Source organism: Tenrec ecaudatus, chromosome 2, assembly GCF_050624435.1.
Source record: "Tenrec ecaudatus isolate mTenEca1 chromosome 2, mTenEca1.hap1, whole genome shotgun sequence".
NCBI lineage: Eukaryota > Metazoa > Chordata > Mammalia > Afrosoricida > Tenrecidae > Tenrec > Tenrec ecaudatus.
The window spans coordinates 14,202,511-14,220,694 of NC_134531.1; the positions used below are offsets into that span (position 1 = coordinate 14,202,511).

At 44.9% G+C, this 18,184-nt stretch overlaps 1 protein-coding gene across 2 annotated transcripts in view; it reads left to right on the forward strand.

The window, feature by feature from the left end:
* Positions 1-18,184, forward strand: part of FBXL7 (F-box and leucine rich repeat protein 7) — a 409,300-nt gene that overhangs the window by 115,811 nt on the left and 275,305 nt on the right. For both annotated transcript variants that reach the window (XM_075540880.1, XM_075540881.1), the window contains one exon: positions 9,698-9,787. In XM_075540880.1, the coding sequence (XP_075396995.1) occupies positions 9,698-9,787 (90 nt within the window). Of the gene's footprint in view, positions 1-9,697; positions 9,788-18,184 lie in introns of those variants that run through there.

Below are 18,184 nucleotides of genomic sequence, written 5' to 3' on the forward strand. Positions count from 1 at the left end.
ATTTGTACTGCTTTATAATTTAACTGTTCATTTCTTGTATTATCTATATATCTGTTTATAATTTAACAGCTCATTTCTTGTGTTATACATCTAGCTATAGTTGTCGGTTATATAAGGTCTGAAACATTTTAGACCTATATAATGCACGGGGTTGCCATGAGTCAAAATCAACTTGATGGCAACTAACAACAACAGCAGCAGCTTCCCCTCCTCCCAGCACTTTTTGCTGCCCTGCCCAGTTTGATAATTCATTTCAATCGCCACACGGAACTCACAGACCAGACTCCTGTTATGTGGTTTATTAGGGATTTAATAGGCTACAAGTGGGATAGGGATCAACTAGGAAGTAACTGGATACAACTCAGGAGACAGGCTGCAATTCTTCAATCAGAATAGCTTCTCACCAAGACAGCTTCTTCTCAGTGATGGCCACAGGGAGGCCACCCTTCTCCTTGCTGTGCTCAGAGCAGATCTAGGTTGTCTGGCTCGCCTGTACTCTGTCATACTCCCACAAGTGCTATAGCTCTTTACAGCGGGATTAAAACAAACAAACAAACAAAAACCACTTGGCTGTACCTGGATCCACCTGAAAGCCTTCTGCACAAAGATGCTCAGCTCTCTGTGTCTCTGTGGCTCGACTGCTCACTGTAACCCCCTGCCTGTCTCCCGCTTCTCACAGCTTGTCACTCTTTCATGCTATAACAGCCTTCAGTGTTCCTGCACCCGCTTTTGGGTCTAGAAGGTTCTCAACGCAGGGACCTGAGTGCTGCCAAGCCAACCCCATTTTATAGCAGCCCCATAGGACAAAGTAGAACTGACCCTAAGACTGCAACTTTATGAATGCAGACGGACGTGTCTTTGTACGTGGAGTGGCCGGTGGGTTTGAACCCCCACATTTTGGTTAGCAGCTGGCCTTTTTAACCATCGTGTCAGCAGGACTCCTTTACTAACTTCATTGTCAATTCAAGGCAAGCTTTCCCCTCCAGGACCACAAACTGACCTAGTCAGTCCCTGCCAATTCCCTGCAGGGTCACTTAATCCTATTGGGTGTTTCTATGAACCTTATTTGCATAGTATTCCACCAAATCCCTTTCAAGATTGTTGTGTCCCAGCCAGTTATTTCTGGCAGAATTATAAACCCAAGGCCAGAAAGGCTTTATGTACGAGAAACCCACTGTATCAAAAGTTCAGTTAAGCGGTTAGTAATGATGCCCACCAACTATGTTCTGCTTCGAGCTTCCCAAACTTGGGAAGTTTGGGAACCATGGGGAAACTACATTAACACAAGGTTTCTGATTCTGTAGCCCGAGGTATATCCCAGGATTAGAACAGGCCCCACGCTGAGTTGGAATGTCTTAGTTCAGGTACACATTTTGAGAACCACAGCTGTACTTCCTGCCAATGGAACGTCATCATTAATGAGCAAGATACAGTCCAAAGGTTCTGTTGCACACATTTCTCTCTATTGCTCCCACGGCCTGACCACTTCCAGCTGAGAGCCCAAGGTGACTTCTCTCAACAGCCACATCTCTCATTGATAGATTGACCCAATATACTTAACAATGGACCAGAAGATGACATTGATCTTGAATGAGGAGGGCAGAGGATTGGACATAGCTTGGTTCTGTTATATATGAAGCCACCATGATGCTGTTGTTAGGTGCTGTTGAGTCAGGTCTGACCCATGGACATCCTATGAATAACCAAACGAAACACTGCCCAGTCCTGTGACATCCTCACCATTGTCCCTATGCTTGAACCCATTGTTGCAGCTACTGTGTCCCCATGAGTTCGACCAAAACTAACAGCAAGAGTAAACAGGAAAGTAGCGTTAAAGTGCTCAAGGAGGAGACCTGTTGGTACAGTGAACAGCGCTTAGCTGCCAATGGAAGGCACGGTGGTTCAAGCCTAGTGCTCAGCATGGAAGCGGTATAGCAGTCAGCTAAGCCCACACAGATTTCAGCCTTGGAAACCCTATGGCGGCTCTTCCCTGTCCGTTATGGTCACTACAAGTTGGAATTCACTAGATGGCAATCAGTGTTGTGCTCAGTCTCCCGGCTCCTTCCTGCCTCTCCTTGTCTCTCTAAGACAACGGGGGTGAAGAAAGAATTCATGTGAGTTTGTCCTCTGGGCAGAAACAGGGGCTCCGGGTTCTGAAACACCAAGACCTCTGCTTCCTCCAGTCCCTGGTCTTGCCTTTTGTCCTCGTTGTTCGAGTTTATGCCTACCTTTTCAGAGACGGAGCTCTACTTTAATTGCTGTGTGATGGTGAGGAAACCAGAGATCCGAGTTCCAACTGTGAGCAATATACCCTGAGCAAGTGAAGGCCGGTGGAGTGATGTTGGAAAGAAGAATGTTCTGAGCTTAAATTCTGGAGAGTGGTGGGCAGGTGGTCTCATCGTCTGGTGGGCAGGTGGTCTCATCTGACGATCCAGGGTGTCCTGGGCATGCTAAAGTCAAGCAAGTTGGTTTTTAGCAGCTAGTCCTATAATTATATTTTGAAAGGTAATTTAATCTCAGCCAAGTAACGTCATCTGTCACATTAAATCCGCACCACTAATTTAAATTTTATGGATTTTATTGTTTTTGTGTTTAATTTGCCATTCAATTTTGGTTTTATTGTTGAATCAGAGCTGAAGCATACGGAGTTTATTTCTAGGTTTTCATTTGTGCATCTCTAAGCAATCATATGATAAAAATAATTTCAGTCTATAATTGGTGCTGCACAATAATGGCTTCTTACTTAAACTCCATTTAAAGGAATCTGTGCATTGCTGAGCTTGTTGTCTGCTTTTGTTGAGTTCACTGGGACGCATGGTGATCATTTGTGGAACAGCATGGATATTGCCTGGTCCTGTGCCATCTTTGTGATTGTTTAAGACTATTGCTGTGACAACGGTGTCATTCAGTGTCACCGATGGACTTCCTTGCTTTTACCAACCCTGTTGTCAGTTTTGAGTATTTGGTCTTTCTTGATCATATGTCAAAGTAAGCAAGGCTCCATACTCACCTGCATGAAGTGATCACTGAAGAGATGGGTGCTAAAGCAAAGTGTGGTGAAGAAAGCAGATGGTGCCCGGCTATCAATCAGAATAGTGTTTGGGGACTAAAAGGCTTATATTTTAACAAATGGGCATCTAAATGAGGAGTCAACTAAGTCCACATGGGAAAATCAAGTATCAGAGCAAATTTATGAGCACCCAATTTTTGGAGGGCTATGGTGGATGGTGGGACCCCAAACTCCATTTGCAGAGCATCTAGTTAGATTAAGCCACCAGCAGATCCAATCTAGCCACAGGCTAGAGTCTCCAACAGCCTTACCATCAATCAGAGACCATTGTAATCTTGATTATGCTGGATCAAATTCAATACTTGGCCAGTGACCAACCTATAGATGTGACTGGAATCTGTTCTGGGTGCAAGTATCTTTTACTGGTTCCATGACAGAAATTTCTTCCCTGACTCTTTGGATGTTGTTGGGGGTTGTTCTTCTCTTATTCACATTAATTGTATTTTTGTCTGTGTACTACTATGTCTTTGACTTTAGCATCTTAGCATGATATCGTGTTGTTATTGCTTTCTGTTGGGTCTCCCTGCTGCAAAGCACAGGAGGAGTAGATGCATAATGATAAAAATGGATACAAGGGGATATAGGGATTTCGGGAGTAAATAATGAAAACGGGAGAGGGGAGGGAGCACTCAAATGGATTGTGATTGCATAAACCATCTTAAAGGCTTAAAGGTGATTTAACCAGGGGCGGTGAGATGCTTTAAAATTGAAGTGGGGGTGATTGTACAATTCTTCTGGATATGGTTAAATGATGCCACTGTTGAACTATGTGATAAGTAAATTATGTGCCAATAAAACCTCGGGGGGAAATAAGCAAGGCAAAGTCTGGCCATTCTCACTTCTCATAACCTATGCTTGAAGCCACGGTTGCGGCACCGTCAGTTCATGTTGAGGACCTCCACCTTTCTGCTGCTCTCTATTTATCAAGCAGGATGTTCCTCTCTTGGGACTACTACAGAGGTCGCCGATTACGATGGTCCTTCTAGCCACAATCTCCTCTGCTATTATTGCAATTTTATCCTCTATGCCTATGGTTATGATCCCATTTTGGAGGAAATTCTGTTATACTATTGGACAGGCTTGAGCTAGATGCATTCTGAGTCACCACCTTAGCAGAGGATGTGAACCAATTCACCGGCCTTTTCTGTTTGGGAGGTACAGTTTGCTGACAGACAAAAACGACACATCCCTATAAGTACGACCACAGAAGCAGAAGGAGAGAGCATTTGTGGAACCATCGAGATAGAAGATGCACCAGTGCAGCACAATCCTTGTCTGAAGTGGTGAAGTAAGCAGATACCTTGCAACTCTGAGACCAGAGACTGAGGCCAGGATACCATGAGATGGAGCATGACCAGGGCAGAGAACATGCATTTACCATCTTACATTTTTCCTTGGGTCAGAAACACAGACATGGCTTAGCTAGGTCTTCTCCTAGGGGTCACAGAAAATTTCAGTCGGTACTGGCCAGGACTATATGCACCTTTTGTGTCTTGGGGCCCTCTTGCATGGTTATGTTTCTTTGCGTCTGCAGAACAATTCATGACTTACTTCTTCAAGGTCACCAGGAGAACATCTCTCTCTTCTAGACCTTTCTCTGAAATACCCACCAAACGAGGTCAGATCCGGCAGGGATAATCTTCCTTTACTTCATGTAAAGTCACCTTATTCAGGACTTTGGTGAAATCCACACAATTTTCGCACATCTTTGCTTGCTTCTTTTGGCTTCATGCCGTTTTTAAGCACTGAACTTCTGCTCAGTGGAGGAAATGGCACAGAGACACAGGCTTAGGCAGGAGGGATCAGGGGAATCATTCTAGAATTCTCCCTCTGCAGACTCCAAGCATTTATCTCCCCATGCAGGGAGTGTGATTCCGATCTGAAGACTTTACCGTGTTCTTTAGAGAATATTCAGCAACACCCACGTATATGTTTTTCTTAAAAATCTGAAGGGCAGAAACCCAGCCCTTGACTGGAATGGATCTTTGAACTAGGTTGTCTCAACCTTGAAACTCTGAATATTTGGGAGGGAACATTTTTGGGTGCTGGGGAATGCTGTTCTGAGCATGCGAGGCAGCATCCCTGGCTTCTGCCCACTTATTGTTAGTTTGAACCCCTGTCCCATTTGTTGTTGTTAGGGGCCACTATTCCTGAACTGTCAACTCTTCCTGACTCCATGTGGTAGAGAAAAACCACTCAATGGAGTTTCCTAGGCTGTAATATTGCCAGGTGCCCTTTGGGGAACGAAATTACTCCTGGTTGGGAACGATTGCATTAGTGAAATGCAGTGTTTTGCTCAGAAGGCCTTATTAAGCTGAGGATTGATTCTTTAAGATGATGCAGCTATGAGCAGCTGACAGGCTCTCATTCTGCCAAGAATGCCTCCGTGCTGTATTTGCTGATTTCCTTAACGGAGAAAAAATATGTAGCTGCAGATGTTGTTGATGATGATGATGATGATGATGTTTTTGCTGTTTTTCTCATGTGTCCATTTTTGGCTCACATGGCTGCTGAAAAGAGATTGTGGGATCTTATTGGGCTGTGTTTTATAATCATGTCTGAGTCTATAGTCAACTGTATTATTAATAGCATACTAGCTCAGTTATAATGTAGGTTGAATATTTCCCCAAAGATCTTTAATGCATAAGCAGAAGAAGGAAAAAGGAAAAAAGCAAACAAATACCAACCCCGAAGCCTAATAAACTCTGTTCTTTGTTCTATAAATCTTTTAGTAAGAAACTGGTGCTATGACTTGACTTGGGACCCAATTATTATGAGTCGGAAATGGCCTGTGTATTGGCTGCAAATTGTTTAATTTTTCAAAACAAGCTGAGGCATATTAGCTAAAAAAAAATAAGGCTGTAGTGTCAAACTTAAATTTCCATACATCTAGTTGTTTTACCAGAAAAAAAGAAAAAAGCTCAGATAACTGGACTTTTAGCCACTTGGTGCCTGCCTGCTTTAACATACACCTCAATCCTACACCCAACATCTGGCAGCCCCGGACAAGATGAAACCTTGTCCTCCGCAGGACCCTTAGCTGTGCTCTGTTGCTCATGCAAAGCCTGGGTGGTGTAAAGCTTAAGCAAGTGGCTCAGCCTGTAAAAGAGAAGTTGCTGGTTCAAACCCACCTGGAAGCTCTTTAGGAAAAAGACCTAACCTATAAGATGACAGGCCATTGAGGCAGTTCTATGTCACGTGAGTTTAGTAAGAGTAGAAAGCGGGATGCATGGTACCCAACAATCACAACTGCATCAGCCCTTTAGCGTTCACTGACCCAGAGACTCCCACCTTGCCAGAGAGGGTCTCACATCAAGGTGACACCCAACCCTTCTGGTGCTCCTCTGCCCCAGGCGGTTTCCCGCCCTCCTCATCTACTTGGAAGAAGTTCAGCCAGAATGTCCTTAGAAGCAAAGATGGCAAGACTCTGGCCTTGTGTACTTTGGCCATGTTATCAGGAGAGACCAGTCTCTAGAGAAGGACACCGTGCTTGGTAAAGTGGAGAGGCAGCAACACAGAGGAAGACTCCTGAGCAATGGATCGACACAGTGGCTGACACATTGAGCTTGCCAAAGACCCAATTGGAGCTTCTCCTGCAATTAAAGAAGCGTTTGCTGATAGGACAAAGCAATCCAGCATCAAGCAGCCCCCGATTAGGATTCACCACAGTGCTGCATCAAAGGGGACAGAGCCGAAAGACAGAGTCCAGGAGCGGCACAAGAACATTCTGATGGGTTGGCATTTACAAAATCGGGTTTTAACAGGTACGAGATAGTGGCAAACATTCTTAAACTTTATTTTACTCACTTTGGAGTCTAAGTCACTAAATAACTTAGTCTGTGGAGGTGTTGAGGGCCAGCCTGAGGGAATGTCTTCCCTGAGGACCTGCAGGGAGAGGCAGGGAGAGGAAGGAAGAGGGGTGTCCCCCGCCTTCCTGAGGTATGCAGGCTAGCAGAGTTCCTAAAGTTCACACAGTGGACTTTAATAAACAGTGAACAAGAGAGGCGATGGCGTGGGACTGCATCTTGGGCAGAAACCTCGCAGCCAGCGCCATGGCAGAGACTGTGAGGATGGCCAGGACCACGGGAACACAGACTTGCAGTGAGTGCAAGTTGACTCCAGGGTACCTAATAGCTATCACCCCCTCACCTTCAGGTGACTCCCAGGCTGGGTGGCAGCACCCCCGCAGGTGGTTCCAGTAAGTAGCTTATTGGGAATGCTGGCACAAGGTCACATCTCATTCCATTGGTCATCCTGTTGTTAGCAGCCCTTGAACTGGCCCCCAAATCATGGTTACCCCATATACACTGCTCCGTTTGATTGTAGGGCTGTTGTCACCGGCTGGTTTTCAGAAGTAACTCTTTTCTAGTCCGTCTTAATCAGGAAGCTATTCTCAAGCCTGTTGAGTGCCACCACGGACAGGTAATGGCTTCACTCGAAAGGCAATGAAGGTGCTTGTGTTGTCACTACGTGCTGTGGAGTCATTTCTGACTCACAGTGACCCTTTGGGAAACAGGACAATACAATGTGTGGTCCCGCATCGACCTTACGATTGCTGTGTTTGAGTCCATTGTTGCAAGCCACTCTCAGTTCATCTGCTCGAAGGCCTTCCTATTTTTACTGACTTTCCTTTCTATGGATTTATTTTTTTATTAAAAGATCGTTGTATTGGGGACTCTTACAACTCTTGTCACAATCTATACATTGCTCGCCTCAGGCGAATTTGTACATATGCTGCCTTCATTCTTTTCTGGACATTGACCTTCTTTTGAGCCCTTGGTATCAGCTCCTCTTTCTCCCCCTTCTCTCCCCCACCACCCTCATAACCCCTTGATAGATTGTACATTGTTATTATTTTCATAGCTCACACCATCTGTTGACTCCCTTCCCTGATGTTTTCGGAAGAGGGGTGTATGGTTATGTGTTGATCACTGCGATCAGTTCCCTCTTTCTCCCCTCCCCCCTTCCCCCTACCCTTCTAGTATCACTATTCCCACTGACTTTCTACTTGACACAAAATACCATATATACTCTAATATAAGCTGACCCGAGTATAAGCCCAGGTACCCAGTTATTACCTGAGAAACCAGAAAAACTGTTTGACTCGAGTATAAGCCTAGGGTGGAAAATACAGAAGCTATTGGTGAGTTTCAATAATCAACACAAATGAAAATAAAATTACTAAAAATTGAGGTATCAGTGGGGTAATGTATTTAAATGTTTATTTTAAATAAAAACATAAATAAAAGGATAAGTCATTTAACATTAGTAAACCAGCACAGTAAGTGGAAAATAGGTTCAACAAAAACAATAAGATATCAACAATAATATCTTAAGAGTACTATTCCCTGAGCTCAATCAGCAACCAAGCTAATATGTAAAGAGTTAAAATCCTTCAAAACTGGATTCCGCATCATCATCCGTATCCCAATGCAGAGCTTCAGCTGGTGTGAGGTCATCATAGACGCTGTCCTCACTGAGATCGCCGTCATCACCATCACTGCTGTCATTTTCATACAAAGCGCAGTCTTCACTGCCATCCATAGCATTACTAATACTATATTTCTGGAAGGCACGTTGCACCATGTCTTCTGGAATGTCTTCCCATGCATTTCAAACCTACTTTGCTATTAACTCTATGTCAGGCTTCATGAGATTTCCTCCTTTTGTTAGTCAGGCTTGAGCAGATGACATCCATTCACGCAACATCATTCGCACATAGTCTTTAAAAGGCTTATTCAAAGATACACCTCCTAGGACAGCTCTGATTGGTTAGATGTGAGTAAACAAGCAATTCAAAGCCCTGCCGTGCCAGTGGGGCTTTGAATGAGCAGTGGAGAAATGGCAATCACCCGGGAGATAATGGGCACTCTTCCAGCTACCTGGTTGGGGAGGGGGGGCGGCAGGCAGACGTTACACCTCTCTGGGGTACCACACTGATCAATGTTTAAGTCAATCTCCAGTTTTCAGCACAAGAAAAACTCGGTGTATACATGAGTATATACGATAACTCTTCTTCAGAAATTTGTCTCTCCTGATAACATGTCCAAAGTACATGAAAAAAAGTCTTGCCAAACTCGCTCTACGGAGCAAATTTGTTTTGTTTTTTTGACAGTCTATGATACTTTCAATATTCCTCACCAATACCCCATTTCATATGCATCAATTATTCTGTGGTATTCCTTATTCATTGTTGAATTTTCACACATATATTAGATGATTGAACATACCATGACTTTGGTCACATGCAACTTAGTCCTCAAAGTGATGCTCTTGCTCTTCGGCACTTTAAAGAGGTCTCCTGCTGCAGACTTGCCCGATGTAGCACATTCTTCGATTTCTTAAGTACTGCTATCATGAACATTGATTGTGGGTCCCAGCCAGTTGAAATCCTTGATACTTCAAGATTTTCTCCGTTTATCACCGTGTTGTGTATCGGTCCAGCTGTGAGAATTTTGAGTTTCTTTATATTGAGCTGTGATCCACACTGCATGGAAAGTGAGAATTCTGTCACGGAATTACCACTGACCCACCGCACCTCCAATTCTCTGAAATCGACTCGACCCATGGGATCGCGGCCCAGTTCTGAAATGACAAAACTCAAGAACCGCTTTGTGTTTCTTCTAGGCAAAGGCAGCTCCAGCATCTCATCTGACGTGAGTTCAAGCACGGATCACACACCAACCAAAGCCCAGAAGAATGTGGCTACGAGTGAAGGTAGGCATCTGGTCTGGGTTCCTTTGCCTTCTCTTTGTATGTTTCCATGTTTGGAAGGCAGATCAGTACATGTGTGGGGCTCAGTGCTGTTCTGCTGAGTGAGAGCATGTGAGATGCTGAAAACTGAGGAGGGATGCCCCATTTCCTCTTGGTGGCATGGCTGTGCATGCCCATTGATGTTGGTTTGATGGATTGAGCAAGTGCTGGTATTTTGTGAAAAGATAATGGACTGGCATCAAGTTAACTTTCATGGGAGTTCGTATTTTGTATCTCAATGTGGTAAACAGTATGTTTGTAAAATCTTTGTGCTGCCTTTGCATTTTCATGCTGGAACTTTCTACATCGGTGTATCTGGAAATCTGGGTTGAGCCATGTTCCTGTAACTTGTTCAATTTAAATGAATAATTTTATGTATATATATATATATATATATATATATATACATGTATGTGTGTATCTGTTCCATTGGGAAGAAGATTGGTTACATTAATATCCTCCATGGAGCTTTTTACTGTAGTCAAATCGTGCTTGTATGTAACCACTTTCCATTATAGGAGGAGGTTTTAAATTTATGGTGTATTTATTGGTGAGCAGGAATCTTTTTTTGTCTTTAGTTTTATTTGTGGAATGGTAACCCAATTATGGAGTCAGTTCCATTCCTTTAAATATTGAACACAATCAGATCCTTTGGGAAGAAGAATTATCTTTTAACTGTAAAATGACGTTATATCATGAGACATCCATGATATTTGTAATGAAACAGCCTCTTGAGGTGTTGGCTGACTTTCTCAACGTCATTTAGAATTCGGTGCATCCTGAAGGGTGAGAGTATGGAGGCAGTACATTTTTAGGTTTAATTTCTGCTGCTCACAGTATTGGCCGTCGGTCTCATGACCTGATGTTGGTCATCTCTGTCGTTGGATTTCACTTGACCTGCGTCACAAGGTGCAGGGATGGTTTACCTCCGCTGGCCTTTGTTTTCGTTTGGGAGTTCTTCCATCTGGTGTGTTTCCAGGAGTGTAAAATTGCCTTCTGCAGGCTAATGATCCCCAGATTGATTTGTAAGTAGCTTTCACCAGGGGGCCGTATTCTCTGTGTTAAGTCTGGTGTCCTTCCATGTAAGCCAACAAACGACATCATCAGGCACAGGAATGGAAGGCTCACCCAGTGCAGTGAAGCATCAGGTCGCCATTTACTTTTAATTTTCTGCCTGTTAATTCAAATGCAGACAATAGATCTTTCTGGAAACCCAGTTAAGGTAGTATGCAAATTTGGCTAATGGCTTCTAGATATTTGTGTAGTGATCTCTTCTTAGGAGCCAGAGTGGAAATCACTTTCATTTAATTTTTGTAAGATCATCTCTCCTCAAGAATCTCTGATTTGCAAGATTATAACTCCCTTCCACCATCTTTCACTTTTCACAGACATGCCTGTCATAGCCATGCATGTAATTTGAGTGGCTATGGAAATAGGAAGCTAAAAATATGTTGAGCAACCCCTCTGTGTTTCTCTATCAGAGTTAAGTTTCCTCATTATTTCTGCTCCATTTCAAAACTGGAAAATGCAAAACTGTATGCTCCTTTGTGGGGTGGGGAGGGATTGTGGGACTCATACGTTTAAAAATGTTTGCTTTTTATGCTCACGGAAAGTGGGGGGGGGAGACACAACTCTGTAGGGATTTCAGATTATTATTTTATTTTGCTTTTCTCTTAGGAAAATTCTTTTGGCCAAGACTTAGCCAATGTTTTATACATTTTGTCACGATGAATTTTTTTGTCATTCTGCTGGTACATTCAGGAGGGGAAAAATGGAAAATAGGATGTTTATATGCAACAGCAGTTTGGGCAACTAGGATAAATTAGAATTTAGACTAGAATTTCTTCTTAACTCTTAAATGGAAGAACTCCATCCTATGAAACACCATAACCACTGCCTTCCTCCATATCTGAAAAATTATAATTTTATATTTGCTAAAATAATCTTGAAAAAGAATCTGTAGGAACCTACATTGTTATGAGGTTATTTTTAGTCACTGACAATGAAAATAAGATTTTTAAAAATAAGCTGGATTTTGTTAAGTACAATCCACATCAAATTCCTTGTCAGTAAGTCACTTCCAACCCGTAGTGGTCTCATGGAGGCATTAAATAGGCTTACTGTAATATGTTTTACCTTAGTTGGTCATCGATACTATATTAATTAGCTCCATTAAGCTATAGGGCAGAGATGTTTGCTGCAAAATCAGTTGTATTATCAGATGGGATCCATAATAAAAATCAGACTCACTGTCATAGAATCGATTCTAATTCATAGTGTGGATCCTACTGAACTGAGCAGAACGGCTCCAGTGGGTTTACAAGTCTGTAAGTCTCTATTGCAGTCGAAAGCCTCTCTTTCTTCTGTGGAGGGCCTGGTGGTTTTGAATGGCTGACCTTGTGGTTAACATCCTAATATGTAACCCAGGACACCATCAGGCCTCCTGGATAGAGATGCTGCTTTTCAAAATGCCCAGACACAGAGGCCCCGTGCACATCCAGGACGAATGGTTAGATAGGGGTTTGCAGGCTTCCATTGGGTGGATTTGTCTGATGGGGCCATCATTTCCTCCTGGGAAACACCTAGGTAAGCCCAGCATGCAACCTGCCAATCCCCAGCAGGCAGATGAGCACTGATTCCTTACGTTGTCCACTGAGGAGCAGAGTGAATGCCTGCTTCTCCCATTCTCCTATACCCTGGTTTCTACAGTGATGGTGAGCTTTGGATGATAAGAAAGATACCTATGGGTAGAATCACGAGCTTTCTGGGAGCTCTTTGATTATGGTTATTTTCTCCCAAGTTTGATCCTCCTAGGATTGTTTCCTCTGAATTCATCACTTTCACCTTGAGGAAGCACAGGCAGGAATCTATGTTGTTAGGTGTGAATGATACTGATTTCTAAAATATGATAGATATGGGGAAAGGTAATGTCCAGTTTTTCAACAGGCTTCAAAAGCTGTGGTTACCTCTGTAATACCTGGGTTAAATGCACCAAGCAGAAGTGCGGGGGGTTTCACTGATGGCATGGATGGGGACGGTACTGTCCCTGTGGTGCTGATTGTAGTGGGGATGAGTGGTGGTGGTGGTAGTGGTGGTGGTGGTGGTGGTGGTGGTGGTGGTGTGTGTGTGTTTGAGACAGTGGTCTGACCTCCATTGGTAACTACTCTTCTGGTGCAGGAGTTGCCCTGATTGGGAAACATGATGGTACACACTCTGTGTAACACATGTTAGTAAATACTGAGACATATAAACAAACAAAGCGTTTATAAGAGAGTAGAGAAAAGGGAAGGCTATCTTCCTCGGGGTTGTAGTGGAGATGGAGTGCCTGATGGTGCAGATGGTTAAGCACCGAACTGCTGAAGGTAAAGGTTGCTGGTTCGAGTTCGGATTCATTTGACACTCCTGGGGCAAGAGACCTGACAATCTACTTACGCAAGATCACAGCAATGGAGGACCCTGATGTGGAATTCGCAGCCTTTCTGTGAGATGGAATTGGCCCCATGGCAGCTGGAATGGTTCTTGGGTTCGGGAGTGGGAATGGGCCTGAGGGATCTTCCCAAAGTGAGCACATTCCAATTTCACACGTGGAGATGGCTGCAGCCCTAATCCCATAAACCGGCTGGGAGTTATTGTTTGTGCATGATAATGGTCAGCAGTCTGGAACAGCCCAGGGATGGCTCCCCCTAGGATGGGCATGCTTACCTGCTGGGCAGCCTTTGAAATGCTGTGGCCCGAGAGGCAGTCCTGTCCTAAGACCATCATAGGATATAGCATCTGGTGTCTCAAAGGCTTGAAGATAGACAAGGGACCATCTAGTTGAGAGGCAGCGGAGCCCACATGGAAGAAGCACACCAACCTGTGTGGTCATGAGGTGTCTGTGGGATCAGGTATCAGGCAGCAAAGACCCAGAGTAAAAAAAATCATAATGTGATTGAGAGGGTGGGTGCAGAGTGGAGGCCCAAAGCCAATCTGAAAGCAACTCGGCATCTCCTTCCAGAAGGGTTGTGGGGAGGGGACAGGCCAGTCAGGGTGCAATGTGGCACCAATGAGACATGCAGCTTTCCTCTGGTTCTTTGGTGCTTCCTCCCCATCCCAGCCCCCCCACTATCACGACCCTAATTCTACCTTGCAAATCTGGCTAGACCAGAGCATGTACATGGCTACAGACAAGAGTTGGAAATGCAGGGAATCCAGGACAGATAAAGTCCTTGGGACCAATATTGAGAGTAGCCAGACGAGGAGGGGGAGGGGGAGGTCGGGGGGGGGGGCGGAGAAACAGGGAACCAATCACAATGACCTAACTATAACCCCCTCCCAGGGTGATGGACAACAGACCAGGGGGTAAAGGGAGACATCAGACAGTGCAAGATGTGAAAAATAATAATAATTTATAAATTATCAAGGGTTCATGAGAGAGGGAGGGAGGGAGGGAGGATAGGGAAGGAGATTAGACAATGAGGAGCTGATACCAAGGGCTCAAGTAGAAAGAAAATGCTTTGAAAACGATGATGACAACATATGCACAATGTGCTTGACACATGGACGGATGTATGCATTGTGATAAGATTTGCACATTTCCCCAATAAAATGATTAAAAAAACGAACCATCACGGGGAGCCTTGGGTGAGCACTCCCAACTCCCCAGCAGCGTCCTCTCAGGGCGGACAGCTCACTCACCCTTGGTGCTCTCCAAGTTCTCAAAGTCTTGCGAGAGGACGAGCTACACGTTTCCCCAAGTGTTTTCATTCCTTCTGAGTGATCTTTTACCATTAGCTCGGAGTGTATAGATCCCAGCAGCCAACCCTCAAGGCTGAGGCGTCCGCTGGGTCTTTGTCACCACGGTGCCATTCCTGCCTGTGCAATGTCCCGACAAATCCTCCCAGGGTCAAAGGGAAACCCCTCCAGGGTCAAAGGTTATTCATGCATGCACAGTCACGCAGAGGGGCACAGATTCGTCTGAATCCAGGAGAGCATGCAGTATTGACCAGGTGGAAGTGGAAGCATTCCTCTTCAACTCTCATGCAAAAATGCATAGGTGTTACCATGTTGGTCCTGACGCATAGCGACCACATAACTGCCCGGTCCCGCAAGGTCTCCCCAATTGTTCTTTTGTGTGAGCCCGTTGTTTCAGCCCCGGTGTCCATCGTCTCCTCATAGCTTAAGTGCCTTTCAGCCTGAGCCGCTCACCTGCCAGCACGATAGCTATCTGACAGCATCCTGCAGCTACCCGGGAGGGAGGTCTGCTTATCTCACTATGCCCCGCTGCTGCTCAGAAGGTGTCCAGTGGCCACTTCCTCCGAAGTGACCAGCTTCTGGCTTCTTCCTAGTCTGTCCTCAGCCTGGAAGCTCTGCTGAGGCCGGTTCAACCTGGTCACCTTGGGTGACCCTGCTGTTACTTCTGAGATCAGTGACAGAGGTTCCACTGCAATAGGACAAACTGCGTGCAGGTGGTGGTGTCAGACAAACAGACAGTAAGTTGTGTCCGAAAAAAAGTGGAGAGTGTCAGATTTTGTCATTTGTAAAGCCGTTTCTCTTTTGAGGAATTAACAACCTCCATTGGAACATTCTCCCAGGGAAGCAGAACACACCCTTTCAAGACCATTCGATGTCCTGGGACAGTTTACATATCCTGATTTCCTGACGTGGTAGGAGGCTTGCGCTCCAGTGTAGGAGAACTGCTGGTGCAGCTGGTTACACAGTAGACTGCTAACCACAAGGTCCGCAGTTCAAAATCACCAGCTGCCCCATGGGAGAAAGATGATGGCTGTGACTTTGGTTTGGAGTTTTGGGGTTCCAGAGTAAAACATTAGGATCTTCCCCTCCCACATCCCTTTCCCTCCCAACATAATCTGCATTCCAGCATCCTACTCTAAAACTCCCTGCCACTGCATCCGTTCCCGCTCACAGTGACCTACCTATAGGATGAGGTAGAACTGCTCCTGGGGCTGTAACTCTTATTAAGAAGTGAAGTTCCCTGGTCTCCCCCCAGGGAGCTGCCAGTGCTTTTGAACTGCTGACCTTGAGGTTATCAACCTGGCATTTAACCACTACCCCGCCAGGGTTCCTTCTAACTTCCTAAGCAACTCTTAATCCGTTGCCATGGTGGCGCTGTTCTTTTTCTCCATGCTCCTAAGCTTTCTCACTCATGGGATGGTCTTTCCTTGACTGGAAGGAATGACCTGTGATCATCAGCTGCGGAAACGCTAGTTTCCATGAACGCAAGTTCAGCTCAAGCTCTAGCTGAACTCAGCCCAGATAGCTGTGCACAGCACCAGTGACTTGCGTTAGAATGAGCGGACGAGTCCTAGATGCAGCATGCTGCCCAGCTTTGACTTCCTACAGACAACTGTGGGCTAACGAGGGAGGTGGCCCAGCTGTCTGGGACTGGGGAGGTGAGGCAAGAAGTTGTAAGGTCAAGTGTAGTTGGCGGACATTGGGTTCATTCCATCCAGTGGCTATTCGAAGATATTCAAATTCAGACTGAACCCACTGGCAACCCAATGTAGGGAGACGGTGAGTGGTTCCCGCATGCTTATTAAGTCAAGCTGCCAGGGACTCAGCTGACTCAGAGCTGTGGCAGTGTTGAGCGATTATCTGACTGGGTGAGAAACACTTGTGGCAGGTAAGAAGGGAGAGACCACAGACTGAATAAATTGTTGATCAGCGGCAATTTGTTGTTTGGACCCAGTATTGTTTGGGTGGGTGATGGTCCAGTTAAAGTTAAAAAAAAGGGAACCCTTTAAACAAGTGCTTGCATTCCGTGCACCCACTGATTTGGTCCATTCCTTTCCGTTGTGATTTGAGCTGGTAGCAGAGCCTCTAGCCTCTGTTCAGAAGAGATTTGAGAAAGAATGTGGTGCTCACGTGGATCGGTGTTTCTGGTGGGAGGCAGGGGCTGGCTCCCCATCATGCAAGGGCCTTGGAGAAACCCTTCCGGGGAGGCCCGCTGCTTGCTTTGCCACACTCATGAGCTCAAAGCAGCCTCACCATAGATTCAGTTCACGTGTCCTCCTGAGCTTGCCCAGAGTTTAATTACCTCCCACAAGGTCCTGGATAGAGTGGGAGAAAAACGTGGACTAACACTCAAAGTTAAAAAGGAGATCAAGCTGACTGGATGGACAGGGTCAGGTGGACATGCCCTTGACTATGGCCCTGGTAGACCAGAACCAGGATTGCTGGTGGTGTAATGGTTATGAGTTGGGCTGCTAACTGCAAGGTCAGTAGTTCAAAATCACCATCTTCTCCATGGGACAAAGACAGTTTTCCATCCAATAAAGAGTTATAGACTTGGGAACTCAGAGGGCTGGTCTACCCTGTCCTATAGTGTCACTATGAGTTGGCATCAACTCGATGGCAGTGAGTTTATTTTGGGGAGAAAGTGGCCCTTACTCACACATGTCTGGAACTGAAATCAGCCTTCAGATTTCATACAAAACAACAGGTTAATAAAAAATAATGAGAACGCTATGGGGGCGTGCATACCTTAGATACATTGAGGAGTAGCTATCAACTGGAATAGTGTGTGGGGTGTTAAAGGCTTGTATTCAAACTAGCAGCCATCTACGTGAGGTTTCAACTAAATGCACACGGAAGAAGCACCCCAGCCGGCGTGATCCAAAGATGATGATAACAAAATCCGAATATGATGAGAGGAAAGTATCAGAGCTTAAACTGGGGACACTTAATTTGTTAGAATGCTGTGCAGGATGGTGGGAATCTAAATTTCATCTGCAGAGTATCTACTCAGATTCAGCCTCTGGCACGTACCCTCTAGTCACAGGCAGGAGACTTTACTATCAGCCAGAACTGATGATAAACGTGATTATGGTGGATTGAACCATGGTAACATATGATCCTTGGTCAGTTTGCCTCTCTTGACCCAACCTGAAGTTGCTCTAAGCTCAAATATTTTTTTGATTGTTCCATAACAGGAATTTCTTCTCTAGCTTTTAAAATATTGTTGGTGGTCTTTTCTTTCTTCCTCTTATTTTTATCGCTAAATTATTATTATTGTTTCCTTCTTTCTGCTTATTTTTCTATTGTTTCTGTTAGGTCTCCCAGTTTATGAAGCACAGTTGGGTGCATGCATAGAGACAATAACTGGTTTATTGGGAAAGTGGCAGGGAGGAAGGGGGGGGAGGGAAGGAAATTGGGAGCAACCAATGAATGCGAGAGGGGGAGGGAGCATTAAAATTGATTGTGAGGATGCATATACAGTTCTTGTTAAAAGTGATTTAACTATGCAAAAAAATAAAGGCAGTGTTTTTCCCAGGACAGCATGCTGAAGGATTATGAAAGAGAGGGATGGAAGCAGGAAACCCAGGGATGCAGGAGATGCATGACATTTCATTGTGGGGTTGC